Raw genomic sequence first — 27,625 nt, forward strand, 5'->3', positions numbered from 1 at the left:
GAGACAAAATGCAGTGTATGTGTGGGGATACATGAGTATTCATGGGCAAGATGAGTTATTGAGGCATTATTCTAAATATAGACCATTTAAAATATTGACACTAAATAAAATAATTTAAGCTACTCTACTGCATTTTCTGTTAACCCCTGTGTCCAGGAACACTCATATTGTCGTATATACTGTTATCTTCTGCACATCCTCAGTGCCTTCTGTTTTGATGCATGCAGGTATTAGTTTGCCTTTCTGTGATTTTATATGTTGATACAATTAAATAAGATGTGCTTTGTCTCTGAAGAAGACTGTCATCACACCATAAACATCAATCTCAGTTTTTTAAATATTTTTCTAGGTTTTACATGAGATTTGAGTGAATGAGTATAAAATATGATTGGACAAAGCCTCAGAGGGAGACCCACTATGCAGTCCATGTCCCTTCTGCCTGAAGTATACTTAGTCTGTCCCTATATCTGACTTTGGACTCAATTATCAGCATTAGCTTTTCTGAAAAAGAAGAATCCAGATACAAATTAAGCTTATTGGAGAGGTTTTGAGCTAAGCATTTCTAAATCTTAATTTTCTTTCTAGGAGTGGTCAACCGCTTCTCTTCTCATTGATGGCAAGATGCTCCACACCAACATTACCATTTTCCACCCAGACACCTTTTTTCTTGTAGGCATCCCAGGACTTGAGGCTTTCCACGCATGGATTTCCCTACCTTTTTGCTCTGTTTACTTAATGGCTCTGCTGGGCAATGCTACAATTCTGCTGATCATCTGGTCTGACCATACTCTGAGGGATCCCATGTTCTACTTTCTAGCCATCTTATCAGCCATAGATCTAGCTCTCTCCACATCCTCAGTGCCTCGGATGTTAGGTATCTTCTGGTTTGATGCACATGAAATTGGTTTTGGAGCGTGTGTGGTCCAGATGTTTCTGATACACACCTTCACAGGAATGGAGTCCACAGTACTTCTGGCCATGGCCTTTGACCGCTATGTAGCCATCTGTGTTCCACTTCACTATACAACCATTCTGACACCTCGGGTGCTGGCAGGCATTACTGTGGGAATCATAATGCGTCCAGTTCTGCTCATGCTGCCCATTCTGTACCTAACCTATCGTCTGCCCTTCTGTGAAGCTCGGATTATTGCCCACTCTTACTGTGAGCATATGGGCATTGCCAAATTGGCCTGTGCAAGCATTCGCATCAATGCCATCTATGGCCTGTTTGTGGCTTCTTTCCTCGTCTTGGATTTGGCACTGGTTGGCATCTCCTATGTCCACATTCTCCGTGCTGTTTTCCGCCTCCCATCACGAGATGCCCGCCACAAAGCACTGAGCACTTGTGGCTCACATGTTGGGGTCATGTGTGTTTTCTACACCCCATCCCTCTTCTCCTTTCTTACCCACCGATTTGGCAAAAAAATTCCCCGTTATGTCCACATCCTTGTTGCCAACCTGTATGTGGTTATCCCACCTGCCCTCAACCCCATTATCTATGGTGTGAGGACCAAGCAGATTCGTGAGCATGTAGTCCATGTTTTCACTTCAAAGTAGAGGCTCTCGTTTTTGTAGTTCTATAGTAGAGTGTGACTATAACCCGAGATGCATATTTTTGGCTTTTTTCTAATGATCCTTAAAGCATACAAGCAAAAAATCCACCAGATACTAAAGAAGCAAATTTTGGAGAATGCTTTTGTGTGTTGAATCTCCATATCCGCATTTGAGTGTTTATTCTTTTGCATGTAGGCTTCCATTACAGTGCAGTAATGGAATAGGGATTCCCACGGAAGCACTTTCTGTTTTTAACTATTGAGATCAAGTGAATTCATATGTCTTTCCATTTGAAAATAAGATGATATCCCAGATTGGCACAATTGGTTGATTGCAATTTTCTTGAATTTCTGTGAAGAGAGAAACACGTTCCAATGAAAATTAAGAACAATCTTAAAACAATTCTTAATTACAAATCTAAATGAATTTGATTTTTCTGAGAATATAATGGCAATATTGAGTCTCAGTTTTTAGAAAGTATAATCCTTCTTTTCCATTTTAATGCTTTATTCTTTCCTTTTTATAAAAATCTGTAGGCACCATGTGCCCTCACTGTAAAATACTGGAAAACAGTTCTTTTTGAGGAATGAAAATATTGTTTATAAGAGAAACTTGGATGTACAGAATTCTAACAAGCCAGTTTTCAAGTTAGGGTTAATAAATTTTTTATGTTTGTGTGTGCTCAATATATTTAGCCAACCATCTCTCTATATGGGCAATTCTTCTGCTTTGAAGTCCTTTTATTTGTAGCATGCAACGTATATCCACCCTGTATGGCTTGATATTTTTCTAAAGTAGGTCAGTCCCAGACATGTTCAGGTATAAGATAACATTTTGAAGTCAGGAATTTCCTGATGTTCTTCCAAATATTTTTTGAAGTCTTATCAAGAAACTTTTAGGTTAAAGGCAATTTTTTATTGCTTTGTCTGAATTTGGTACTGGAAAAAAAGAGATATGCATAGAGCAATGAGGAAATATTAGACAAAGATGACTTCTCAGGATATTAGAAACTAATTTTTGAGTGGCACATTCATCATCTGTGGCACAAAAATGACTTTGAGTTTTGTGACATTACTAAATGGACGAATAAAAAGACAAATTAAATGATCAGTAAAAAAAAAACTTCAGAGATCAGAAGTTTGGAAAATAGATTAATTTGCTTTACAGTAAAGATCGTGAACTAGAGATTTCAGTAAAATATTTCTGGAAGGAATTAATGGCAGGAAATACAAGAAATATCTATATATGGTTATCTGAAAGATACATTTCTTATGTTTTTAGGATGTACTCCTTTCTGTCAGAGATAAAAATATTCACAAATTTCTCATGTGTCTTTTTGTTCTGGAATAACAACAGCAACAACAAAAATGTGGAAAAAGAATAAAATTAGAGAATTCTCACTTTTCGGTCTCAAAATTTATTACATTAAGAAGATAGTAGGGTGATGAATAAAGATGGATATATACATTCATGGAAGATAATAGAGTGTCTAAGGTTCCCAGCATGCTTAAGGTGCCAAGAAGCCAGACAGAAAAATTTAATCAACAAATAGTGGTAAGACAACTGAATGTTCACACTCAAAGATTTGTAACCCCAACTATCATATAATCATAAACAAAACAATAAAGAAACAAATTCAAAGTTGGAGAAAATCATAGAATTATGTATAAAAGATAAAAGCTTAAAACTCTCAATAGGAATTATAAGTGTAAATCTTTATGTCTTTGTACTGTGATGATTTTTAAAATATGAAATAAAAAGCAAAATCAATGAAAAAACAAATACATAAAGTACATACATTTAAATTTACATACATTAATTTTGCTGTATCATCAAGAGATAATACAATTTACTGAATGGGAGAACATATTTGCAAATCATAAATCTGAAAGTACAATTATATATTTAGAATTAATAAAGAATTCTTGTGACAATATAATGAAAGTTAATTAACCTAATGAAAGATGGGCAAAGGAAGATAAGTACATGAAAATTTCCTCAACATCATTAGTCATCATGGTAATGCAAATCAAAACTACAGTGATACCATTTTATATCCATAAGAATGACCATAATAACAATTCTTTAAAAAGAAAGAAAATCATAAGCAGTGGTGTGAGGATGTGAAAAAATCGAATCCCTCAGACCTTCCTTGTGTGAGTGTAAAATGAAACAGCAATTTAGGAAAACAGATAGCATTGTGAATGAGGAGCCAAAAGATAAGTTGGTGAATAAAGCTCATGTTTTATTTATTTATTTATTTAAGGGGAGAAAAAAGGATGAGTTGAAAGAGAATATTAAAATGTTGTCCATACAGCTGGGTGTAAAGTGATTCACACCTGTAATCTCAGTGACTGAGGAGCCTGAGGCAGGCAGATTACAAGTCCAAAGCCAGCCTCAGCAACGTAGTTAGACCCTGTCTCTAAATAAAATAAAAAGTTCTAGTGTGGCTCAATAATAAAGGATCATTTAGTTCAACCACCTAGTACCACATACACACAAAAAATGTGTTTGATAGAAACAGGAAAAAATATGTCATTACAAACATTACCTTGATAATGCTTATATAATGTGTGTCCTGGGGCTGTAGTGTGAGCATATATTTACAAATATATTTCTGACCAAAAAGTGTCAATTGTGTTTATCAGTCAATAAAGGCAAATGTGGGTAGTGTTGAAAACTTAAGAAAAAAAATCTTCAAATCAACTTATTGTAATGTACAGAGAGTGCACAAGTGTTGTAGGCTTTGAGAGTGTTGATAAATACATAAGTTAGTATAGAGTAATTAAATTTTCAACCAATTTCATAATCACAGTGAAGCACAGAATACAACCTTGTCTCACATGGAAAAATTTAGTAGGTTAGTGTACCAAGGAAGATTCATGGCCCTTGTCTTTTTTAAAAAAGTTTTTTTTTTTTTTTTTTTTTTTTTTTTTTTTTAGTTGTACATGGACCAATACCTTTATTTTATTTTATGTTGTACTGAGGATCAAACCCAGTGCCTCACATATACAAGACAAGTGCTCTACCACAGAGTCACAACCCCAGCCCCAGCTCTTGTCTTTTGATTACCACACAAAACACAATTCTGCCCACTCTAGAGGTACACTGAGGGACATAAGTGGAAAGCTATTTGTAAAATTTAACGAGCTCTCAGTTTGCAAAATTTCACTTCAAAAAATAGTATTTAATGACTTCATTTTTATTCAGTTCTACTAGTAAATGGTATAAAGTTCTCAGGCACTCTAGGCCCTACTCCCCACCACCATATATATATATATATTCAATCTACCATGTTACATGAAAACATTAATATTTAATAAAGTTTTACTGTATTTAGAGTTTACTAAACACTAAAATATGAACGTTTTATCATGACTCATAGTTTAGAAACTAGTGTTAGAAAGTATGAGAATAACTTGTACCAACATCATTGGATAAAATGTATAAAACATAGGGTAATGTTTTCCAAAATTGATCCTATCCCAAGGTTAGAGAATGTTCAAAAGTTATACAAAATTATAAAAAGCATTATTAGTTTTGATTACATAACTGAAATTTTATCTGAAAATGTGTATATGGATTATCTGTAATTTTATTTGTGAAATCTGTTCCAGCCCATGAAAATTAAAATAACAGAAGGATTATCATAGTATTACCCCACATGACAAGATCACTGTGCAAATTATCATAAACAAAATGAGGAATTGGAGAGCTTGTGAATTTAACCCTTGGGAGTGAACATTTTGATCACTCCCTCTCGGATTTGTTTGGTCTTCACTCCATAGACAATAGGGTTAAGCAGCGGCGGAACAAGCAGGTAAAGGTTGGACAGCAGAATATGCACATAGGGAGCAACATTGAAGCCAAATCTGTGTATGAAGGATGTAAAAAATGTGAGAATATAGAACTGAAGAAAGACAAAGATGTGGGCTGTGCAGGTGTTGAATGCCTTGAATCGTGCCTCCTTCTGTGGCAACTTAAACACAGCCTGGAAGATGAAGGCGTAGGATAAGAAAATGAAGATCACATCAAATCCAAGGACCGAGAAAGCCACAAACAGTCCATATGCTTTGTTGACTCTGACATTTTCTGCCGCCAGCTTTACCACAGCCATATGCTCACAGTAGGAGTGAGAGATGACTGTGGTCCGGAAATGCTTGAGGCGCAACTTAATTAGAAGTGGACACAAGATGATGATGATAGAGGCTCGAAGGGTCACTGCCATTATAATGGTGATTAGTACCTTCTTAGTGAGAATGGCAGAATGCCTTAAGGGCTCACAGATAGCCACATATCTGTCAAAGGCCATGGCCAGGAGAATGCCAGACTCCATGCACTGGAAAGTGTGTGTAAAATACATCTGAATCAGACAGGAGTCAAAGTGAATCTCTCTTGACTGAAGCCAAAAGATGGCCAGCATTTTAGGGGTAATGCAGAAGGTCAGGCCTAGGTCAGTAGCGGCTAATACAGCTAAAAAAATATACATGGGCTCATGGAGACTATGCTCAATGCGAATGATGGTGACGAGCAGAGCATTTCCAAAGGTGGCCAGAATAAAAGAAATGAAGAATGGAATCCCAACCCAGTGTTGCACTGATTCAAGGCCTGGAATTCCAATGAGAGTGAAGACGGATGGCTTGAAGCAGGTGCCATTGGCAAATGGCATGATGGGACAATGATGAAAGAGCCCTCCAATCTTCAGGTCTAATCAGAAATTATGAAATTCATTAACAGCTTTAATGGTGCAGCGTCATCCTGGAAAAGTAATTGGAGAAATAATATAATTTAATGCATTCTTCTATGGCAAACTAGACTTCAACCTGATTTTTTTAAAAGAAAATTGGTGGGTTAATTTTTTGCTTTTTAAAAAGGTTTATATGAATTATTATCTTAAATAAAACTTTTTTACTCCTCAAATGAAGCATATGCATGATGAAAATGAAACAAAACTCACTAATGATACCTCCAAATAATATATATTCCAAACTTGTGTATCTACTCATCTTCTTTAACTTTAAGAGTATTATAAATAAATTACAGATTAATGTGAAGTACAGCTCTGTTTTATTTAGCAAAATATTATAAAAGTTTTTTCAAATATATGAAACTGAGCGTAACATTCTACTGTAATATAAAATAAAATCTCCTAGTAGTATTTTTTCCTTATATGTGATCCTCCCTCCTCCATGTACTTATCTTTTCATACATAAGCTATCTTTTATCCTGCCTTTTTTTAAAATTTATTTTTCCAGTTATTTGTGGCACCCTTGTGATTCTACCACATTCTCTGATCAAAGGCCGATGTTAATAGTACAAGTTATTCTGAAGAATATAGAATTCTATGGACATTTCTTTAAAATTTAGCCTATACTTAAGATATTGTGTGTGTGTGTGTGTGTGTGTGTGTGTGTGAGAGAGAGAGAGAGAGAGAGAGAGAGAGAGAGAGAGAGAGAGAGACTTGCATAGTTTGAAGTTTAACAGAGATAAACAAAATAAATAAAAATCTGTTACTTTTTTAAAATTTGCTAACAGGAAAAGAAGTTCCTGAAAAAATATAATCAAAAGTAAAAAAACAATTGAAAAGATGAATGAAAATTCTCTCTAGTTCAAGGAGGGTAAAACAGAAAATATAAATATTGTTAAAGGGTCTGTTTTACTTCTTTAGCATCATTGTGATCATAATTCTTTAACAGCTACTTTAGGATTTAATTAACTCATAGTATAAACACTAGTGGGTCTTTCTGAGATTATTTTATATTGAAACTCTTCTCTAAGGAAAATATAAGGTAGCAAAGGGCCATGAGATCATGTTAAATCCCCATCCTCCCTGCTTGCACACACATACTTTTAAAGTAATGGCCAAGTGAGTTGGACCTGTGATTGTTAGAGATAATGGGTAAATCACATAATGACCCTTATCTTTGATATGTTATCTGTCAAGTAAAAATAACCAAGAACCTGGCCCACTTGGTATCAGCTTTCACTTCAATGCCATTCTAGGCTTTTCCATACATCCAGATCTTTGATCATGTTATGTTGCCCCTAGGGGTTAGTGTTCCCACAACAGTGGGTTTATTTCCCCTTCAGTCACTGCTACCAGCACTACCCAAGTTGGTACAGTCCACAGGGAGAACCACCAATTTATGCAATTTTTTTTCCTTTTTTAAGCATTTCTTCCATTTATAAAAAGGTATTTTGAGACATAGTCTTCCTAAGTTGTCCAGGTTGATATCCAACTTGAAATCCTCCTGCCTCAGCCTCCTGGATAGTTGGAACTATCCACCATGTGCAGACCTCTCATTTTTAAGGGACACTGAGTAAGGATACAAATAAGGAAAGTAACTACCTGTCTCTTTCTTCACTTGAGATACCTACAACTCTAGAAAGACTAGAGGTGGCCTGTATTTGTGTGCTGGGAGAAAAACGAACAAAAACACATGTATATGTTTGAGTTGAACTGTCTCTGACCTAAGTGCAAGGTGAAAACACCTGAAGATTTATCTCTACTTTTTATATAATTGAATAGATAGAAGATTTGTAGTGAAAAATAAAAACATTTATAGATATTTTTAATTTGCCTGTAGTCTTTCCTACTTTGTATACCTCAGAAGGAATTAAAAGGTGTAATTTGGTATGGTTCAGACATGTGGGAACTGGATAAATAAATTATGCTACATTTATTTGATGAGGACTACTCTGATTATAAAAATATTTTAGTATTCTGAGTAATTTAAACAAATTTTATAATGCCGTCCATGTATAATAAAAATATATATTGTTTAAAAACACCTAAAATGTTTTGGTTATTTACAATGTACCCAATAATGTTCCATATTGCTCCTGATGTTTGTGAACAAAGAGAGGTCAAGTAACTGACACATTGTCTCAGAGCTAGTAAGCAGTGGAGACAGGATAAATGCAAAATTATCTTTAAATTGTTTCTGATATATATTTTAATTCCATTGATGGAAAAATGTTTTTGCAAAAGATAACTGATCAGAATTTCATTGAGTTTTTATTACATAAAATTTAATATTAATGAAAGCGATCTTTGGGTTGTAGAATTTGAGAAATTTCTTCATTTTGACATGTTACAATTTATTGTAAATACATCAACCAGGGACAGGGCACATGCCTGTAATCTCAGGAATTTGGTTGGGGTGGGGGCTAAGGAAGGAGTATCTGAAGTCTAACCTGGGAGCTTAGTGAGACCATGTCTCAAAAAAATAAGTCGGTTAGGGCTGAGGATGTAGCTCAAGGATACAGCACCTGGGGTCAATCCCCATTTTGCAAAAAAATTTAAAAATAAGAAAGAAAGAAAGAAAGAAAGAAAGAAAGAAAGAAAGAAAGAAAGAAAGAAAGAAAGAAAGAAAGAAAGAGAAAGAGAGGAAGGAAGGAAGGAAGGAAGGAAGCAAGGAAGGAAGGAAGGAAGGGAAAGGGAAGGAGAAGGGAGGGGACAAGAGGTGGGGGAAGGGAAAGAAAACACTAAAATGAATACAAACCCAACAAATGTTTTTCTACACTTCAGTGAAACTGGAAATGTCAGTATTTTCAAAAAAACTAATATCACTGAAATGTCTATGAAGTTATTTTCCCCAACATGAGATTGTATGTTAAAAGTAAATAAACAATAAAAATACAGCCTCTAACTTCTAAGAACTCAGGTTTAAAATCAAATAATAAAGATAATGGTTGCAATATAAAAACAAATACAATGGCGTGAGCTAAAGGTAAACAGTCAGAACTGCACTTACTCACAGAGCAGTAAACTTCATCTCTAGTCCTATGACTAGCTCCCTAATCTAAGTTAGCACAATGAATTTTACATTTACTCAACCAAAACCCAAAAAAGTGTTATGCACTTTCTCTGTTGGAGGCACTGCACAAGTGACTAGTACCACACCATGAGCAAATTATAGCAGCCCACAAAGCTCTGCACCCCAGAACATCCATTTCATAATGTGTGCCACTAGATGAGGAAATCAGGTTGCCTTTTTCTGGATCCCAGCACTTGCCTAATGGTTTCAAACTACATTGAAGCTATCATTCTATAGGGCTATATGGGAAATATCAGCAATAACAACATATAGCACCGTTAGGAAACTATGGAGTTAAGGACTTTTCAAGAACCCACATACATTATCTCATGTAATTGTAAGAAACAGTCCATGAACTTTCTTCTCTTTGAAATTAAACACTTAGTCATGAATCTAGAAATTGAAAACAAGGTGTACCTCACACATATGTTTTTTATGGTTAGGAAATGTTACTCAGTTTCTCCTTGCTACCATCTCTTTTGCATTCAAGCTTTGTTCTTCAAAGCCCTTCTTAGCAATGTCAGATGAGGAGAAACAAAAACCAGGACAGATATTCCTCATTGCCTCAGCACAACCATTTATGCTTCGTCCCCTCATTCTCTTCCTTGTGTATCATTACATACTGCTGTCTATACTTTTGGTCTCTTGTAATAATCATCTCTTTCTGTTTCATTGTCTTCTCTGGCAAAATAAGGAACAGACTCCCATCTTTTAATAGCTTGTGAATTCTTAAATGTCCCTTCTAGTTAGTGCTAAAATACTCACATAAATCTGGACTTCAGAAAACAAATGTGTAAGAGCCTGTATTGGGTCACCTGAGTAGTGTGCCTCAGGTCTGTGAGGATGGTGGCTGCCAGTGGGTTGATAACGCTAAGACACTTCCCTTAGGAGTCTGCTGGTACTCTAGAGACAAAGATAATTCTGGCTTTACAAAACCAGACTTCCCATCTCAGACTGATTTTCTCTTTGCATACTTTGCATACTGAACTTCCTTACACACACACACACAAAAAAAAAAAAAAAAAAAAAAGAAAGAAAGAAAGAAAGAAAGAAAGAAAGAAAGAAAGAAGGAAAGAAAAAGAAAAAAACAAGGACAATAAAAACTTAGGGAATATGAAAATAGACAAAGGAGAGGCAAGAACAATACAAAATAAACAATGACAACAAAAAATGTGTCTCTTCAAAAATGTGTCTCCTCAACCATCAATAGCAATGAAAAAAATTATATCTGTTGATACCCATTATTTTCTACATAAATTATGGCTCTCTCCCACATCCCTAATTATATTTTCATGAATCTTGAGAAATTTCTTCATTTTGACACATTACAATTTATTGTAAACACAGCAACCAAGGATAGGGCACATGCCTATAATCCCAGGAATTTGGTGTAGAATAAGTATTTAATAAACATTTGAATATAATATTATCTCACTAAAATATTTAGATTACCACAGATACTTTCCAGTGCAGTAAAATTCAAAAGTCTGTAATAAGAGAATTCTATTATTCATTCATTCATTCATTCATTTAATAAATAATTATTGGCAATAGATGAGTGCTGGGCATGGTTTAGATGTCAGTAAAGTCAAATGTCAAATAAGAAATTGGAAATAACATGAATAGATGGAAATGCATGCTTTGTTCATAGGTTGGAAAACAATTATAAATTTTCCATGCAACCGAAAAGCAATCTACAGATTCAAGGTGATTCCAGTCAAAATCCTTATGTTCATCTTCACAGATACAGAAAAAAGCATTACCATTTTTGTGAAACTACAAATGAGGCCAAATGACAAAAATAATAAAGCTATAGACAGAAAACTACCAATTTAAAAATATATTACAAAGCAATGCTAATTGTTTTAGACAGCTTTTGCATCACTGTGACAAAAGTACCAAACAAGAACAAGTTAGAAGGGGGAAAGTTGGGGTTTATGGTCCAGTCTCAGTCCACACACAGCCAACTCCATTGCTCTGGACCCTAAGTAAGGCCGCATATCATGGGGGAAGACTCCAGCAGAGGAAAGCTGCTCACTTCATGGCCTGGTCAGGAAGGAGAATGAAGTGGGGAGGAGAAGAATCCACAGGGAAGTGTTCACCTTTCCAGTGCAAGCCCCAATGACTCACCTACCTGCCTAAAGTTACCAGGAAGTCAGTCTATTCAAACAAAAATGGATGGACTGATTAGGTTACAGCTCTCATAATCCAAATGCTTTACCTCTGAACATTCTTGCATTAACATGAAAGGTATTAGAGGATACTTCATATCCAAACCATAATACTAATCAAAATAGCATGCTATTGGCATACAAACACAAGTAGACCAAAGGAATAGATTACAGAGCCCAGAAATACACTGACATGTCTACAATCAATTGATTTTTGACAAAAGTGCCAAGAATAAACAATGGGGAAAGGACAGTCTTTACAATAAATGATATTGGGAAAAACTGTATATCTACATGCAGAAGAAAGAAAATGGACCCTTATATCACCTTGTATTAATGAATTAAAAGTGATAGAAGATTTAAATTTAAGACCTAAATCTCTGAAAGTAGTAGATGAGGGGGAAACATTCTATGATATTGGTCTTAGAAATGACCCCAAACAATTGGCAAAACAAGGAAAAATAGATACATGGGATTGTATTAGCCTAAAATGCTTCTGCATATCAAAGGAAATGATCAACATAGTAAAAAGACAGTTTAAAGATAAGAAGAAAATATTTACAAATAATCATTGTAAATACACAAAATATACAAGAAACTCAAACATTAATTATAGATGTTTCTATTTCCTTTGTCAATTGGTTGCTATTTTGCATATACACAATCATACTATCTGTAAATAAATACAATTTGATTTCTTCTTTTCTGATTTTTGTTTTCTTTCTCATCTTGGTGCATTATCGAGGGCTTCCAACATGATGTAAAATACGAATAGAGAGAATTGTTGCAAGTGAGAACTAGTGTTGAGTTTCTCACAACTGCGTGTACTTTAACTGCAGATTTTTATTTACAAATTTTGTATAATGAATTGTGTACAGATTTTCTTTCTTCCTCTATAAAGTATTTATTTTCTTCATTATTTTGTCTTTGCTTCAGTTTAATATAGTGATGAATGTGTGTATGTATGTATGTGAATCTATATACACTTACATATACACATACATATATGTCTTTATGTATACACATATATGTATGTCTATATATTCACACACACACTCATATATATATTATGTATTTAATACACAAAAGTCATAATCTTGAAAGCTCAAAATTATTTTCTTCAGAATTAGGAATGAGCCAGGTTACCTATTTTATTATACATAGGAATGTATGAGTGTGATAAATATAATAAGAGAGAAAGAGAGATGGTTATTACAAGACACTTAATGTCCAGCCAAAAGTATGTAATTGTAACCAGAATTAGACAGGTAGTCAGTGTAGATAGGTAAATAGAGTCAAGTCAGATCAAGGAGGCCAACTTTGAGTGAGGCTGGGAAGTTGGAGAATATCCCCTGAGGGACTGAAATGTTAATTTCTTCAGAGCCTTTTCTCTACCCTTATCAAAAACTTGGCCCTGCTCCAATCTGTTGCCAAGGTAACCTACCTGAGGAACTACCCTGCCCTACGGGGAACTATAAGGTGTGTGTGTGTGTTTGTGTGTATATATATATTTATATAGTAGTGTCCTTGACTACTCTCTCCTACCCTTCCCCCTTTCTCCCACCTGTTTCCCACCTTTTGGCCATCCCACGGAGCATTTCTAGGCCTAGTCACAAATGCAGGAAGGAGAAAGAAAAGGGCGAAAAGGCAAGAGAACAAAGGAAGCCTAGGACCTATAAAAAGGGCAGAACACCCCGCATCTTGGGATACTATGATACCAACTATGGCCCCCTTCTCCCTCCCAGGTGAAGTCTATGTTACCCCTTTTTAAATAAACCCTGCTTCATATGCTTGCCTTGGAGTGTTTCTCTTATGTTCAAACTTCAACATGTGGGGAAGCAGGACTCGTCACCGATAACTGATATGTTAGACCATAATTACGACTGACACTTTTTGAACAGAAACATGTATGCAAATGATGGTCACACTACAGTGTCAGGATGCACATTTTATGTGCATTATCAAGATAATGTTTATAATGTCATATTTTTCCTGTTTTAATGAACAACATTTTTTTGGTGTGTATGTGGTACTAGGGGTTTGAACCAAATGACCTTCTACACTGAGCCACACTAGATCTTTTTATTTTATTTAGAGACAGGGTCTCACTACATTGCTGAGGTTGGCCTTGGACTTGTGATCCTCCTGCCTCAGGCTCCTCATTCACTGGGATTATAGGCATGCACCATGTTACACCCAGTTCTGTGAGCAACATTTTAATATTCTTTTTCAACTCATCTTTTGTGCTTCCCCTTTGGATTTGTTTAAAACATGTACTCTGACCCACAGAGCACAGACAGGCCCAGGTCAGCCCTGCTGCCCCCACACAGTGCACAGGCAGCCCCAACAGAGCTTCACTAATGCCTGTGGATCCAGCACTGGGTCCAAACTGCACCTTTGAACACATCACCCAATGCCACTGCCAGGGGACCCCCCAACCCGACCTGACACTCCATCCCTGAAAGCGGCTGCCTCCATCTTGGTACATCTTCAGTTGTAGCAACTCCCAGTTTGGAACACTAGTTGGGCAGTTATCCATAATCCCCAGATCCCCCCTCTTCCCAGAAGCGGCCACCCCCACACTGTGACTGCCTAATACAAAAACAGCTTCTCAAGACAGGTTTGAAAACCCTGGAGCACAACAAATAATACCTCCCAAGAGAAAGACCCCCAACTAGGAAGTAGAGATGCAGTTTAGAACTAAATTAGAGATCAGGAACTGTGATGTCTACAGGTAACATAAGGAGATAAGACCATGCACCCACACCACACAAGCAGGTCCCAAAGGAGAGCCTTTGGCTGTATCAGGGACCCACTGGTGCCAAACCCCACTTCCAGGCGCTCTGCACCCAAGACCAACCCTCCCACCCTGGTAACCTTCAACATCTTGAGGGTGGAGATGCCAGCTAACAACACACAACCCCACCTATTGGATGAGAAGGGAAGGAGGAAAGATACTGATCTCCAACGAAAACATTCCTTGTTTCTTCTTTCCAGACTTTTTCCCCCTCCTCCTTCCTCTATATTCTCCCACCCTCACATCCCCAATGTTTGTGAAACCAAGTACTTTGCATGAATTAGGATACTGAGGACTGGGATGTCTGAATAGTATATTACAGTTGTGCTGTATATTCTTTTATTTCCCATTTTTTTGCTTTTTTATTTTTCTTAGTATTTATGTGTGTATGTTTTATTTACTCTACTGTCTTCCCACTTATTTGTCTCCTCAAAATCATTTCCTCTGACATCCTCTGTTACTAAGCATTGTCTTTAGATTCCCTTTTCACACTTCCTAAGATCTAATAACTCTATATCCTCACCCCTTATCCCTCAACATCTCATCTTCACCTCACCCCCGGTTCTTTGTCCACCATCAGAAACTGTAAACCCTTTTGCAAACCTACTGTTTACATTGTAGAAATTAATTTAACTCACCATTTCTGTGTATTGTGACAAAACTGTAAATGCCTTAATAGCAACCATTTAGTTTAAGGTTATGTATTGGTTGTATTGGGATCTGCTAACATTGTTCTTCCCCTCAGAGGAAAGGTATTGGAACTCTTCAGCTTAAAGTGTAAAAAATGGTAATGCTGCAGATCCTCAGTGCTAGAGGAAAGACACACAAACAACATGGAAAAAAAAAAAAACAAGGGAAAACACTGCCCCAAACAAATCAAGAAACCACATTATATAGAATCCATGACTAGCACAACAGAAGAAATGACAGAGAAGGAGTCCAGGATGTACATAATTAAAATGTTCTGTGAATTAAAGAATAATATAAGAGAACAAATTCAGGGACCAAATTATCATTTTAATAAAGACCTACATAAGCAAACACAGGAAGTAAAAGATTACTTCAATAAGATGATGGAGGTTCTGAAAAAACAAAACAAACCCAGAAATCCTTGAACTGAAAAAAACAATAAACCAAATTAAAAGTTCAATAGAAAGCATCACCAACAGATTAGACCACTTGGAAAATAGGACCTTAGACAATGAAGACAAAATATATAATCTCGAAAAGAATGTAGATCACACAGTGAAGATGGTTAAGAAACTATGAGCAGAATATTCAAGAAATATGGGATAACATAAAAAGACCAAATTTAAGAGTAATTGGGATAGAGGAAGGCATAGAGTTTCAAACCAAAGGAATGAGCAATCTTTTCAATGAAATAAAACATGTGCTTTACTCACCAACATATCTTTTGGACTCTATTCCCAATTCAATCTGTTTTCCAAAATCATGGTTTCATTTTACATTCACACATGAGAGGTCTGAGGGATTTGATTCTTTCATAGTCTCAACATCATTGCTTATGATTTTTTTCTTTTTAAAGAATTTTTATTATGGTCATTCTGATGGATGCAAAATGATATCACTGTAGTTTTGATTTGTATTTCCATGATGACTAATGATGTTGAGAAAAGTTTCATGTACTTATCTTCCTTTGCCCATTGTTAATTGAATTAATTGAGTTTTCATTATTTTGTCACAGGAGTTCTTTATGTATTCTAAATTTATACTTGCCCTTTCAGATCTATGATTTGCAAATAATTTCTCCCATGCAGTAAATTGTACTATGTCTTGATGATACAGCAAAAGGTTTAAATTTAAATATATACCATTTTATGTATTTGTTTTTTAATTGATTTTGCTTTTTATTTCATATTAAAAAATCATCACAGTACAAAGACACAAAGATTTATATCTATATTTCCTATTGAGACTTTTAAGCTTTTATCTTTTATTCATAATTCTATGGTTCTCTCCAACTTTGAACTTGTTTTTTTATTGTTTGTTTTTCTGCCTATGGTGACAGTTGGGGTTGCAGTTCTTTGAGTATGAACATTCAATTGGCTTACCACTGTTTGTTGATAAAACTTTTCCATCTAGCTTCTTAGCACCCAAAGCATGCTGGGAACCCTAGACACTCAATTATTTCCCATGAATGTATGTATCCATCCTTATTCATCACCCTACTGTCTTCTTAGTATAGTAAATTTTGAAACTGAGAAGTGAGAATTCTCAATTTTGTTCATTTCCCACATTTTGTGGTTATTCTGTGATTAAAAAAAAAAAAAAAAAAAAGGCCCAGAGGAAATTCATGAATGTTGCTATCTCTAATAGAAAGAAGTACATCCTAAAAACATAGGAAATGTATCTTTCAGATAACCATATATAGATAGTTATTATATTTCTTGCCATTGATTCCTTCCAGAAATATTTTACTGGAGTCTCTAGTTTATGATCTTTGTTGCAAAGTGAATTAATCCATTTTCCACACTTTGAATCCCTGAAGAAGTTTTATTTTACTAGTCCATTCAGTAAAGTCACAAAATTTTAAAAACATCAGATGATGAATATGCTACTCAAAAATTAGTTCCTAGCATCCTGAGAAGTCATCTTTATCTAATATTGCATCATTGTTATATGCATATCATTTTTTCAATACTAAATTCAGACAAAGCAATAAAAATGATCCCTTTGAGTTAAGAATTCTCTTGATAAGACTTCAAAAAACATTTGGAAGAACACCAGGAAATTCCTGTTAAATGCCTGAGTTCAAAATTTTATTTTGTACCTGAAGATGTTTTGAACTGTTCTACTTTCATAAAATATCAAGACAAACAGGATGGATGTATGTTGCATTCCACAAATAATAAGACTTCAAAAAGGAAGTATTGCCCACATAGTTACACAGATGGTTTGTTAAATATTTTGAAAAAACATAAACATACGAAAATGATTAAGCATAACTTGAAATCCTGCTTCTTAGAATTCTATACATCCAAGCTCCTGGTATAAACAATGTTTTTATTCCCTAAAACATACTATTTTCTGGTACTTTCACTACATGCTTCTCCAGAAAGGGAGGCAGTGGCACAGTGAGGGCACATAGTACCTACAGATTTTTATGCAAAGTGAAGAAAAAGTCATTAAAATGGAAAATAAATACCATACATTTTAAAAACCTTGACTAAATAATGCCATTAGGTACTCAGAAAAATCAAATCCATTTATATTGTAATTGAGAAATGTATTAAGATGTTATTTTTCATTTGAACATATTTCTCTCTTCACAGAACTTCAAGAAAATTGCAATCAACTGAATGGACCAGTAAAATATCAAGCTGGGATATCATCTTATTTTCAAATGGAAAGATATATGAATTCACTTGATCTCAATGATTAAAAATAGAAAGTGCTTCAGTGGGAATCCCTATTCCATTACCACACTGTAATGGAAGTCTACATTCAAAAGAATAAACACTCAAAGCCAATATAGAGATTCAACACACAAAAGCATACTCCAAAATTTGCTTCTTTAGTATCTGGTGGATTTTTTCCTTGTATGCTTTAAGGATCATTAGAAAAGTGCCAAAATATGCATCTCGGGTTATAGTCACACTCTCAAGAACTACAAAAAGGAGAACCTCTACTTTGAAGTGAAAACATGGACTACATGCTCACGAATCTGCTTGGTCCTCACACCATAGATAATGGGGTTGAGGGCAGGTGGGATAACCACATACAGGTTGGCAACAAGGATGTGGACATAACGGGGAATTTTTTTGCCAAATCGGTGGGTAAGAAAGGAGAAGAGGGATGGGGTGTAGAAAACACACATGACCCCAACATGTGAGCCACAAGTGCTCAGTGCTTTGTGGCGGGCATCTCGTGATGGGAGGCGGAAAACAGCACGGAGAATGTGGGCATAGGAGATGCCAACCAGTGCCAAATCCAAGACGAGGAAAGAAGCCACAAACAAGCCATAGATGGCATTGATGCGAATGCTCGCACAGGCCAACTTGGCAATGCCCATATGCTCACAGTAAGAGTGGGCAATAATTCGAGCTTCACAGAAGGGCAGACGATAGGTTAGGTACAGAATAGGCAGTATGAACAGGACTGGGCACATTATGATTCCCACAGTAATGCCTGCCAGCACCCGAGGTGTCAGAATGGTTGTATAGTGAAGTGGAACACAGATGGCTACATAGCGGTCAAAGGCCATGGCCAGAAGTACTGTGGACTCCATTCCTGTGAAGGTGTGTATCAGAAACATCTGGACCACACACGCTCCAAAACCAATTTCATGTGCATCAAACCAGAAGATACCTAACATCCGAGGCACTGAAGATGTGGAGAGAGCTAGATCTATGGCTGATAAGATGGCTAGAAAATAGAACATGGGATCCTTCAGAGTATGGTCAGACCAGATGATCAGCAGAATTGTAGCATTGCCCAGCAGAGCCATTAAGTAAACAGAGCAAAAAGGTAGGGAAATCCATGCGTGGAAAGCCTCAAGTCCTGGGATGCCTACAAGAAAAAAGGTGTCTGGGTGGAAAATGGTAATGTTGGTGTGGGGCATCTTGCCATCAATGCGAAGAGAAGCAGTTGACCACTCCTAGAAAGAAAATTCAGATTTAGAAATGCTAATTCAAAACCTCTCCAATAAGCTTAATTTGTGTCTGGATTCTTCTTTTTCAGAAAATCAAATGCTAATAGTTGTGTCCAAAGTCAGTTATAGGAATAGACTAAGTATACTTCAGGCAGAAGGGACATGGATTGTATCGTGGGTCTCCTTCTGAGGCTTTGTCCAATAATATTTTATACTCATTCACTCAAATCTAGATTGATGCTTATGTGATTATCTCTTCAGAGACAAAGCACACCTTATTTAAGTGTATCAACATAGAAAATCATAAAAAGGCAAACTAATACCTGCATGCAGAAGATGATAGTATATGCCATGATTTAGATGTTCCCAGATGAGGGGCTAACTTAATCTATCAGAATAGCTTAAATTAATTTGTTTAGTATCAATCTTTTAAATGGTCTATATTTAGAATAATGCCTCAATAACTCATCTTGCCAGTGTTTACTCATGTATCCCCACAGACACCTTGTGTTTTATCTCAGATATGAAAGTCGTTGCACAAATATGTGGAACCCTGTTGCTGGAACTCACCTCCAGCAGAGAAATACATCTCTTTGTTACTCATATCCTGGTAGAAATTAAACTTAATACAGACATCAAGAATTCTATTGGTTCCCAAATTCCACAAAATATCCAGTAATACGCATTGCCCTTCTCAACATGGGGGAAGTAGTATTTGTTGAAAGGACACTTGAAAGAAATAGAGGCAATAATGGTGGTCAATAGCAGGTGAAGAAATATGTGCTACTGACTTACCTTACTTCAGTGTGATCTTTACTTCCTCCCTCCTTTCTTTCTTTTCCTCCTTCCTTCATCTCTCTGTCTGTCCCTCTCTCTTTTATTCTTTCAGAAAGAAGAGATTGGTAGCATTATATATATATATATATATATATATATATATATATATATGGAAGAGACTATAAATATAGGCAGAAAGGGAAGTAGGAAAGAAAATATGTGTAAAGAGAAGAAAGAAAGGAAGGAGAATATTGGAGGAAGGCAAAAAGGATATAAAGTTTCAGGTCTAAAGAAGTCCAGAAAAAAGTCATTGGACAAAGTCCAAATTTCAAGAAGCTTTTTATTAAAGCTATTTTTAAAATAGTGACTACCCCAGGCAGTAAATCCGGTGAGACTATACGTAAAGTCCATGTCCAATCTTCTTTATTTCTCTGGCTCCCTCTCTGGAATCAAGAGTTCACACTTAACTCTTTTCCTTTGATAGTCTTATTTATTTACTTTATTATAGAAATCTATACCCTAACGCACACTTGTTCAAGAGAGTGGAGATTACTGTTTGTGCCACAAGCTTAATTTTCCTCTGCAGGATTAGGAAAGACAGCAAATGAATCTGACAATACTTTCCTATATACGTATATGAATACACCAGAGTGAATCTCCACATCATGTACAACCACAAGACTGTTAGAATAAGAATTAGAATGAGATTAACTCCATGTTTGTATAAATATGTCAAAATATACTCTACTGTCATGTGTAACTAAAATGCACAAATAAATAAGGAGAAAAAAGTAAGTGTCCCTGCTTTTGTAGAGAAGACTTTTTCTTTTCATCTGAAAATATTTGTACAAAATGTTACTTAGTAAATTCAGCTGTTATCTGATTCATTACTGGTGAAAAGAAATCTCTAATCACCATTCATCTTCACTGCAAATTAAATAGGAATCTCACCTTTACCTGAGACAGGGCTAGAAACCCCCTATATCTACTAGAGAAAACACAGTTTTATAATGTCCATACTTACAGCCCTTGGGGCTTGTCTAACTAACTCCAATTCGTTCTATGAACCAAGACAGACACATCATACCCTCTTGGGAAAGATCCTGTTTTCTGCACCAGGGAGAGATTCACAGACACACCTACCACCCACTGACCCGGACATGGACATTGTCAATACAAAGTCAGTGATAACAAAAATAATACTTCCAAAATAGTTTTATATGATGTGAACAAAATCTCTTCTTGGGTAAATTTTTCATCTTGATTTTCCAAATCTCTATAATAATGCAGACTTAGAAAATTAATTACATATATATGTAATTGCATATAAAATTTCATTACATAACATATTACTATATATAATATTTATTATATACAATTATACTATTATATTGTACTATGGTAATTATATTATATATAACAATTCTATTTTGAGTGTCGAGTAAGATAAAGTCTCTCTTTCCTATGCAGTGTTCCAACTACTGTCTTCAAATTTAAGTTAATAAAACCTAATTTAGGGCTAGCAGTGTATCTCAGTGGTAGAAAACTTACTTAGTAGTGTGAGACCCTAGGTTTGATCCCCAGAATCCCCCAACACAAAGATTTTTAAAAATTAACTTAATGTGAAATATATTTACAATGAAAGGAAAGGTGTGTGATTGTCAAAACTTACAATAAATAAGTATGTTTCAATGTCCAAATTAAAATTAACATAAAATGCTTTTACTTATAGAAATAAGGCAATAATCTTAGAGAGAGAGGAAGAAAAAGAAGAGTATCGGAGTCTGAGTTAATATAATTAATCTAAATCCTTATCTATAGAGCAACAAATCAGTAAATCCAGTCTGTAATGAATGAATAACTAGACATTTAAATGAACCCATAATCTAGTGTTGGGATTAGGGAATGTTGATACCACTGTATCCTTTTAATAGTGTGATATTTTCTATTAACATTTATGTGATATTAATATCGTTAAAATTGAAAAGTTAAAGGCGTTCTGATATATTCAAGCAGTATGCATTTCTAAAGCAAAATAAAGTACTAAGTGAATGTAGAATTTTGTTGTTGTTTCACAAGGAAAAAATTCAAGTCATCTTATTTTTTATTAGAACATAAAAATAATGCACATTAATAAAATAATGTGATGTTTTGATATTTGTATATATTGTATGATGTTCAATTCATAGTAAACCTACAGACCCATTTATCATTTCTTAAGGTGAAAACTTTCAAAATCTTTTCTTGGAACTTTAAATAAATCAAACAGTACATTATCATAATCTATAGTTGATGCAGTAGACTATAAGAAGTTTTTTCTCCTAACTGTAACTTAGTTTCTATAATAAACTTTCCCTATCTACCTTCCCACTACTTTCCCTAACGTATAACCTCATTCTGCTCTCAACTTCTATGTGATAAATATTTTTAGATTACATGTATGAATGAGATCATAAAAATTTTTATATTTCAAATCTACAATCCACTGGTATAACAGAAATATTAGCAGCCATTTTAGTTATTCTTTTATTTCTTGATATTGTTTCTGAACTCATCCATAATGCTGACATTTTTTAAAATGCCCATTAGCCAGTTTACTCCCCCCTCATTAGTCTTTCTGAGTTTTGCTGAGCTTGTTGGCTTATTCCCATGGAAATAATCTCTTCAGTCTATATCTCCTCTATTCCATTTCTCAGCCCATTTGGATATTATGTATTTTCTATGGTGATTTTGAGATCTAAGACACGGAGTTTAATTGCAATGTTTCAAAAGTTCATGAATTCCATTCATTTTTTTTCCACACCATGATGCCCCAGAATCTTAGTGTTATGTCACAGAGGTACCAGATTAAACTCTGTAAAGTTATTTTAGACCTTGTGTTTACACAAAAGCAATGGTGCCAGCACAGGAGTTTTATTATTTTTCCAAACTTTATAGAAATAGAAATCTGATCTCCTTTCTTCCTAAGAAGTGAAAATAAAACTCAAAACATATCCGTTCCTAAGAGCATGGTCTGAAAGACTGGACATAAAATACTTTTTAATAATGGAGAATATATTACAATTTAAATTCTCTTCATGATTCTTCTAAATATTATTCCACCACACAATCAGCCTACTCCAAGTAACCATTAGGTGATATCAAATTTATAAAGAACTTTTATCTGAGAAACATACTTTAACATGTTTTCCCATGCTAGGGTTTCAAAACCCAAGTTTCTATTTTATATTTCATGGTTTCTATTTTTATTTCTTCCCTGAGTTACAAAATACAAAATCACCCAATTGACCATGAAAATGGTACCAAATTAAAATTTCTTTGGACTTTGATATTTATGATTTTAAAATATGGGATTAATATAAAATTGCATAAAATGGACTCCAGTATAAAATATTCCTAACCTTTGGACAAACATTTTAAGTTGTTATAAAACAAATAACGTCAAATTAAAATATTGATATCTTGTTTTTAATTAAATACAAGAAAGATACTCACCAAAGTTCTCATTAAGAGCACAAATAGGTTCAGACTGTGATACAATATATGCATTAAATACAGGAGTTTTAATTATACTTTAAATATATCTTGTGTTCATAACACATTAAAATAATCAGATATATCATTGACATATAATTAATGTATATTGATATGTTAAATTTTTTGAATGAATCATGCATAAAAATAGTATATTGAACTTACTACAAATCTCTAAATAAATCACAAGCAACTTAATATAAAAAATAAATCTAGTACTTTAAAGGAGAAGTATATCCAACGAATACAAGAAAATGTTTTCACCACATTTCCGATCAAGAAAACGCTAATGTAAATAACAGTGTGACACTCCCATACCCCACCCAGTGTGGCTCCAAAGTAGAGCACTCATCTTAACTGCTCATAAAGACATGAAGGAATCACTGCTGAGTTTGGAAACAGGAAGAGGCTATTAAAGGTGAGTGTCCCCCATGGACCAATAATTAATCTGATGAAAATATCCAAAAGAAATGAGTGATTGTGTTCAACAGAATACACTTACAAAAATATCCAAGGTGCTTTTATTAATAATAGAGAAATACTAACTTAAATATCCTACTTCAGTAAAACATATATGTTAATTTTATTTGTTCATTAAAGTAGTGTATTCATTACATATTATATGTGAAGCTATAAGGCAAAACATTATAGAATGATAACAAACAAAAAGAGCAAACACAAGTGAACTGACATTACACACAAAATCTAACAAATATTATTGAGCAAAACATAGCCAGACACACATCAAATTGTGCGTTTCATATTTTTGCACTGGATTGATTTCATATGAAATCTTGAAGACAAGAGCAAGACAGAACAAGACTATCTCTGCACGAATCAGAAGTTAGGAATGAGAAAGCATGAGATGAATATTAAGTCAAGGAATTAATGGCATTTGTAAATAAGAAAATAATCAGAATGACACAAAAGGTGACAGAAATGTCAGGAGATAATTATTGCATTGCATTTGCCAGATTATAATGAATCTTTTTTGCTTTTAGTAACAGCATACTGCTTATTTTTAATTTTTTTATTTTATTGGTTCGAAAATAAATAGAACTATGGAGCCAAAAGAAAACAACATCCCTAGGTTGTAAGGGTCTCCTTTACTTACATTTTTTAAAGCCTAGTTTGGATATCACAAACCTAAGTGTACTGGTGACAAATGTTAGACAAAGTGTGTAATAAAGGTTGTGGGTCCCATGACTTACTCACTTTCTTCCATGAACTACATCAGAACTTGATGGCACAATGCAGCAAGCTTCATGACACTCTTGATGGAACTTTATAGTAATTGTGATGGAATGCAAATGACTAATATTTCTGGAAATAGAGGAAAAATGAAATGAAGGAGAGGAGTGAAATGGAAAATAAGTTAAAAATATACAGGGAGGCTTAGATATTAATCAGGGAGAGCAAAATGTGAAAATACCCACAAGAATGATAGTGTATGGTGCCCAAAAAATGATGCACAACTCTAAATCATACTTTTTTTTATCATAGCATCAGTGATAAAAAATAACATGCAAGATTTTTATGGGCTGTCATATACCATAATAATCAGATAACCAAAATTTAGATTAGTATTCCTTCTAAATTCAATAATGCTACTTATAAGAGGAAACAAAGATAATTAAAGCTTTATGTGAAAAATATTTAAATTTAAATAACATTATGAGGTGTTTTATGCTCAATAATTTCATTTGATATGCATTGGGTACTATTCCTAATTCTTTATTTTTGTAATAATATTTTCTTTACATGATTATTGATCTGCTTGGTTCTGACCCCATAGATGACAGGGTTGAGCATTGGTGGCACTACAACATACAGATTGGCCAGGAGTATATGGATATAGCAGGGGACATTTCGACCAAAGCGATGTGTCATGAAGGAAAAGAGGGCAGGTGTATAAAAGGCCAGGATGACACAAACATGAGACCCACATGTGCTGAGGGACTTGAGTCGGGCTTCCCGGGAAGGGAGACGGAAAACAGCACGGAGAATCTGAATGTAAGACAGGGTAATGGCGATAATGTCAAAAACAAGGATTGAAATAGCACCCAGGCCATAGATGATATTGATCTTGATGCTGGCACAAGACAGGCGAGCAAGACCCATGTGCTCACAGTAGGTATGGGGGATGACGTGGTTCCCACAGAAGGGCAGTCGTAGTATGAGAAATACAAATGGAATGACAGAAACAAAGGACCTCACTAGCACGCCAAGACCAACCACAGAAACAATCTTGTTGGTGAGGATGGTGCTGTATCTGAGAGGATTGCAGATGGCCACATAGCGGTCATAAGCCATTGCCAGGAGGACTGCTGACTCCATGCCAGTGAAGTTGTGGATGAAGAACATCTGGGTGAGGCAGGCATCAAATTTGATCTCCTGAAAGCTAAACCAGAAGATCCCAAGCATTTTAGGGATGGTCGCAGTGGAGAGCCCCAAGTCAATGGTAGCCAACATGGCCAGGAAGTAGAACATGGGCTGATGAAGACTGCTCTCAGTCCTGATCACCAAAAGGATGGTAAGGTTCCCTACGAGTGCAATCAGGTATACAGCACAGAAGGGAAAGCCGATCCAGATGTGAAGAGCCTCCAGTCCTGGGATCCCCAGCAACAAGAAGGTAGAGGGATGAGACTGACTATCATTGGAAAGGTACATCCTGTTTGGGAATGCATGAGTCCATGTTTTTTAGATTGGTATTTACATCAAAACTGCAAGTCACCAGTTTTCTGCAGCCTCTGACACCTAAAGATAGTATAAAGAATATTATACCTTTCAATACAGATTCTTCTGAAAATCACACACATTGAAATACACTTTCTACAGAGAACTTCAGATAAGTGACATCCAAGGATAAGTCCCTAAAAATGATTATATATTAAATTTAAATGAAATGTTCTGCATGTGACTTTAAACTGTGCTAGCCTTCTCCTCTTAAATACATTATCAATATCACCAATATTATGAAATAATTTTACCTCTCTATTAATCAGCTACTTTTTCTTATCATCAGTATCATCAGTACCAGAACCCTCCTGAATTTTAATCAACTTAGGTGTCTGCTAGCCTTTGAATACAGTACTGGAAATTAATCCCAGTTGATTGAATGATAACATGCAAGGTGAAATAGAAAATTGGTAACATATACTCAATAAACACCTAAATTTGCCAAAATATATAGCAAAATATTAAAAAGTACTCTAAAGGATTAAAAATTGGTCATTCATTAATTTTTAGTCATATAATTACATAATGAGATAGAGAAAAATAGTAAAAGAGCAACACAAGCCACCAACTGTCCACTATTTATAAAACTTTTTTTTAACTTGGGAAAAAATCATTTTTAGTCCTTACAACAAACATGAAGAATATCAATTTCCATAATTATGTGAGCAATCTAAGACTTTAAGAGACTTCCAGAAGTTTACAATGATCTAATGGAAATTAAACTAGGGAGGAAAGTGGTGAATGGAAATGGAAAGAGAATGGAAAGAAATAAAAGGACAATGTAGACCTTATATATACTATATATCACACACAAATAATCCTCCACATGCAGTAAGCAAATACACAATTGTGTTTAAAGCTCAGAGAATCTATCTGATTAACATAAATTTGTATCTACAGTTAATTGCTCAGACAATGATGGATATTGATGAAATGTTGAAGTAAACACCAGAGAAAGAAGCAAAAGGAACAATGGAAAATTAGATTCATAATAATTCAATCATTTCAAAAGTTAGCTAAATTCCCATTAGCTGTCTACATGTGCCTTGCTTATAACATTTTTAAAGAGATTAAAACATCTCAACCATATGTATAATTATCTTATAGCAAAAAAACTTTCTTCTGACCATTTGAATATTCCAGAGAGCAATACTAATTATGACCTCCTTCTTGGTGAAAAAAAAAATGTTAGGGCATTATCTAGGCATTGGTATAAAGGAAACAAACCAAAGAAAACATGTGACAGAGAGATTGTAGAAGGAGTAATATTCTATGGGTGATAAGCGTGTGAAGAGAAGCAAATCCAGGAGTAGGAGGCACTGGGCAGGTGGTGCTCTGTGGCAGGACCAGGAGGAGGAAAAATTATTTTCATCAGTGATGGGATTGTGATTTTTTTTAAAGGTATGACAGTTGATGGATGGAGGAGTAAAAATATAATTCACTCATGGGGACAAGATTTTCTGTGGATTCCAATGGGTGGAAAATGGTAAAACATCAATAAAAAATTTCTCTTTTCCACTTGTGCATATATGCAGTAATTTCTCAGTAAATAGAAACTTTACTTTTAGTAATAGATGTAGAGCTGATTATTAATGAATAAAAGTAAATTACTTATCTGGCA

At 34.9% G+C, this 27,625-nt stretch overlaps 4 protein-coding genes across 4 annotated transcripts; 1 reads left to right on the forward strand and 3 right to left on the reverse strand.

Moving 5' to 3' along the window:
• Nucleotides 1-615: 615 nt before the first annotated feature.
• LOC113191263 (olfactory receptor 52J3-like) lies at nt 616-1,557 on the forward strand. Its single transcript, XM_026400936.2, has one exon. It carries the CDS (start codon nt 622-624, stop codon nt 1,555-1,557), a length of 936 nt encoding a protein of 311 aa, XP_026256721.2. The 5' UTR covers nt 616-621.
• Nucleotides 1,558-5,063: 3,506 nt separating this feature from the next.
• On the reverse strand, nt 5,064-6,223 carry LOC113191264 (olfactory receptor 52A5-like). The gene is made up of 2 exons (XM_026400937.2): nt 5,298-6,223; nt 5,064-5,106 (listed from the first exon to the last, which is right to left on the reverse strand). Exons 1-2 carry the CDS (start codon nt 6,221-6,223, stop codon nt 5,064-5,066), a joined length of 969 nt encoding a protein of 322 aa, XP_026256722.2.
• An 11,765-nt stretch (nt 6,224-17,988) lies between these two features.
• On the reverse strand, nt 17,989-18,930 carry LOC113191319 (olfactory receptor 52J3-like). Its single transcript, XM_026401011.2, has one exon. The coding sequence runs from the start codon at nt 18,922-18,924 to the stop codon at nt 17,989-17,991; it is 936 nt and encodes a 311-aa protein (XP_026256796.2). The 5' UTR covers nt 18,925-18,930.
• Nucleotides 18,931-24,999: 6,069 nt separating this feature from the next.
• On the reverse strand, nt 25,000-25,935 carry LOC113191311 (olfactory receptor 52E2-like). Its single transcript, XM_026401004.2, has one exon. The coding sequence runs from the start codon at nt 25,933-25,935 to the stop codon at nt 25,000-25,002; it is 936 nt and encodes a 311-aa protein (XP_026256789.2).
• Between the last annotated feature and the right edge of the window lie 1,690 nt (nt 25,936-27,625).

This window comes from Urocitellus parryii, chromosome 4, assembly GCF_045843805.1.
Source record: "Urocitellus parryii isolate mUroPar1 chromosome 4, mUroPar1.hap1, whole genome shotgun sequence".
Classification (NCBI taxonomy): Eukaryota; Metazoa; Chordata; class Mammalia; order Rodentia; family Sciuridae; genus Urocitellus; species Urocitellus parryii.

Excerpts from the sequence above, each read along its gene's own strand:
- LOC113191263 (XM_026400936.2), top strand. The coding sequence starts at position 622 with ATGCTCCACACCAACATTACCATTTTCCACCCAGACACCTTTTTTCTT.
- LOC113191264 (XM_026400937.2), bottom strand. The coding sequence starts at position 6,223 with ATGCCATTTGCCAATGGCACCTGCTTCAAGCCATCCGTCTTCACTCTC. Across the intron at positions 5,107-5,297 it reads CGAGAGGGAGTGATCAAAAT|TTATGTAATCAAAACTAATA; the intron begins GTTCACTCCCAA and ends ATAAAATTTCAG.
- LOC113191319 (XM_026401011.2), bottom strand. The coding sequence starts at position 18,924 with ATGCCCCACACCAACATTACCATTTTCCACCCAGACACCTTTTTTCTT.
- LOC113191311 (XM_026401004.2), bottom strand. The coding sequence starts at position 25,935 with ATGTACCTTTCCAATGATAGTCAGTCTCATCCCTCTACCTTCTTGTTG.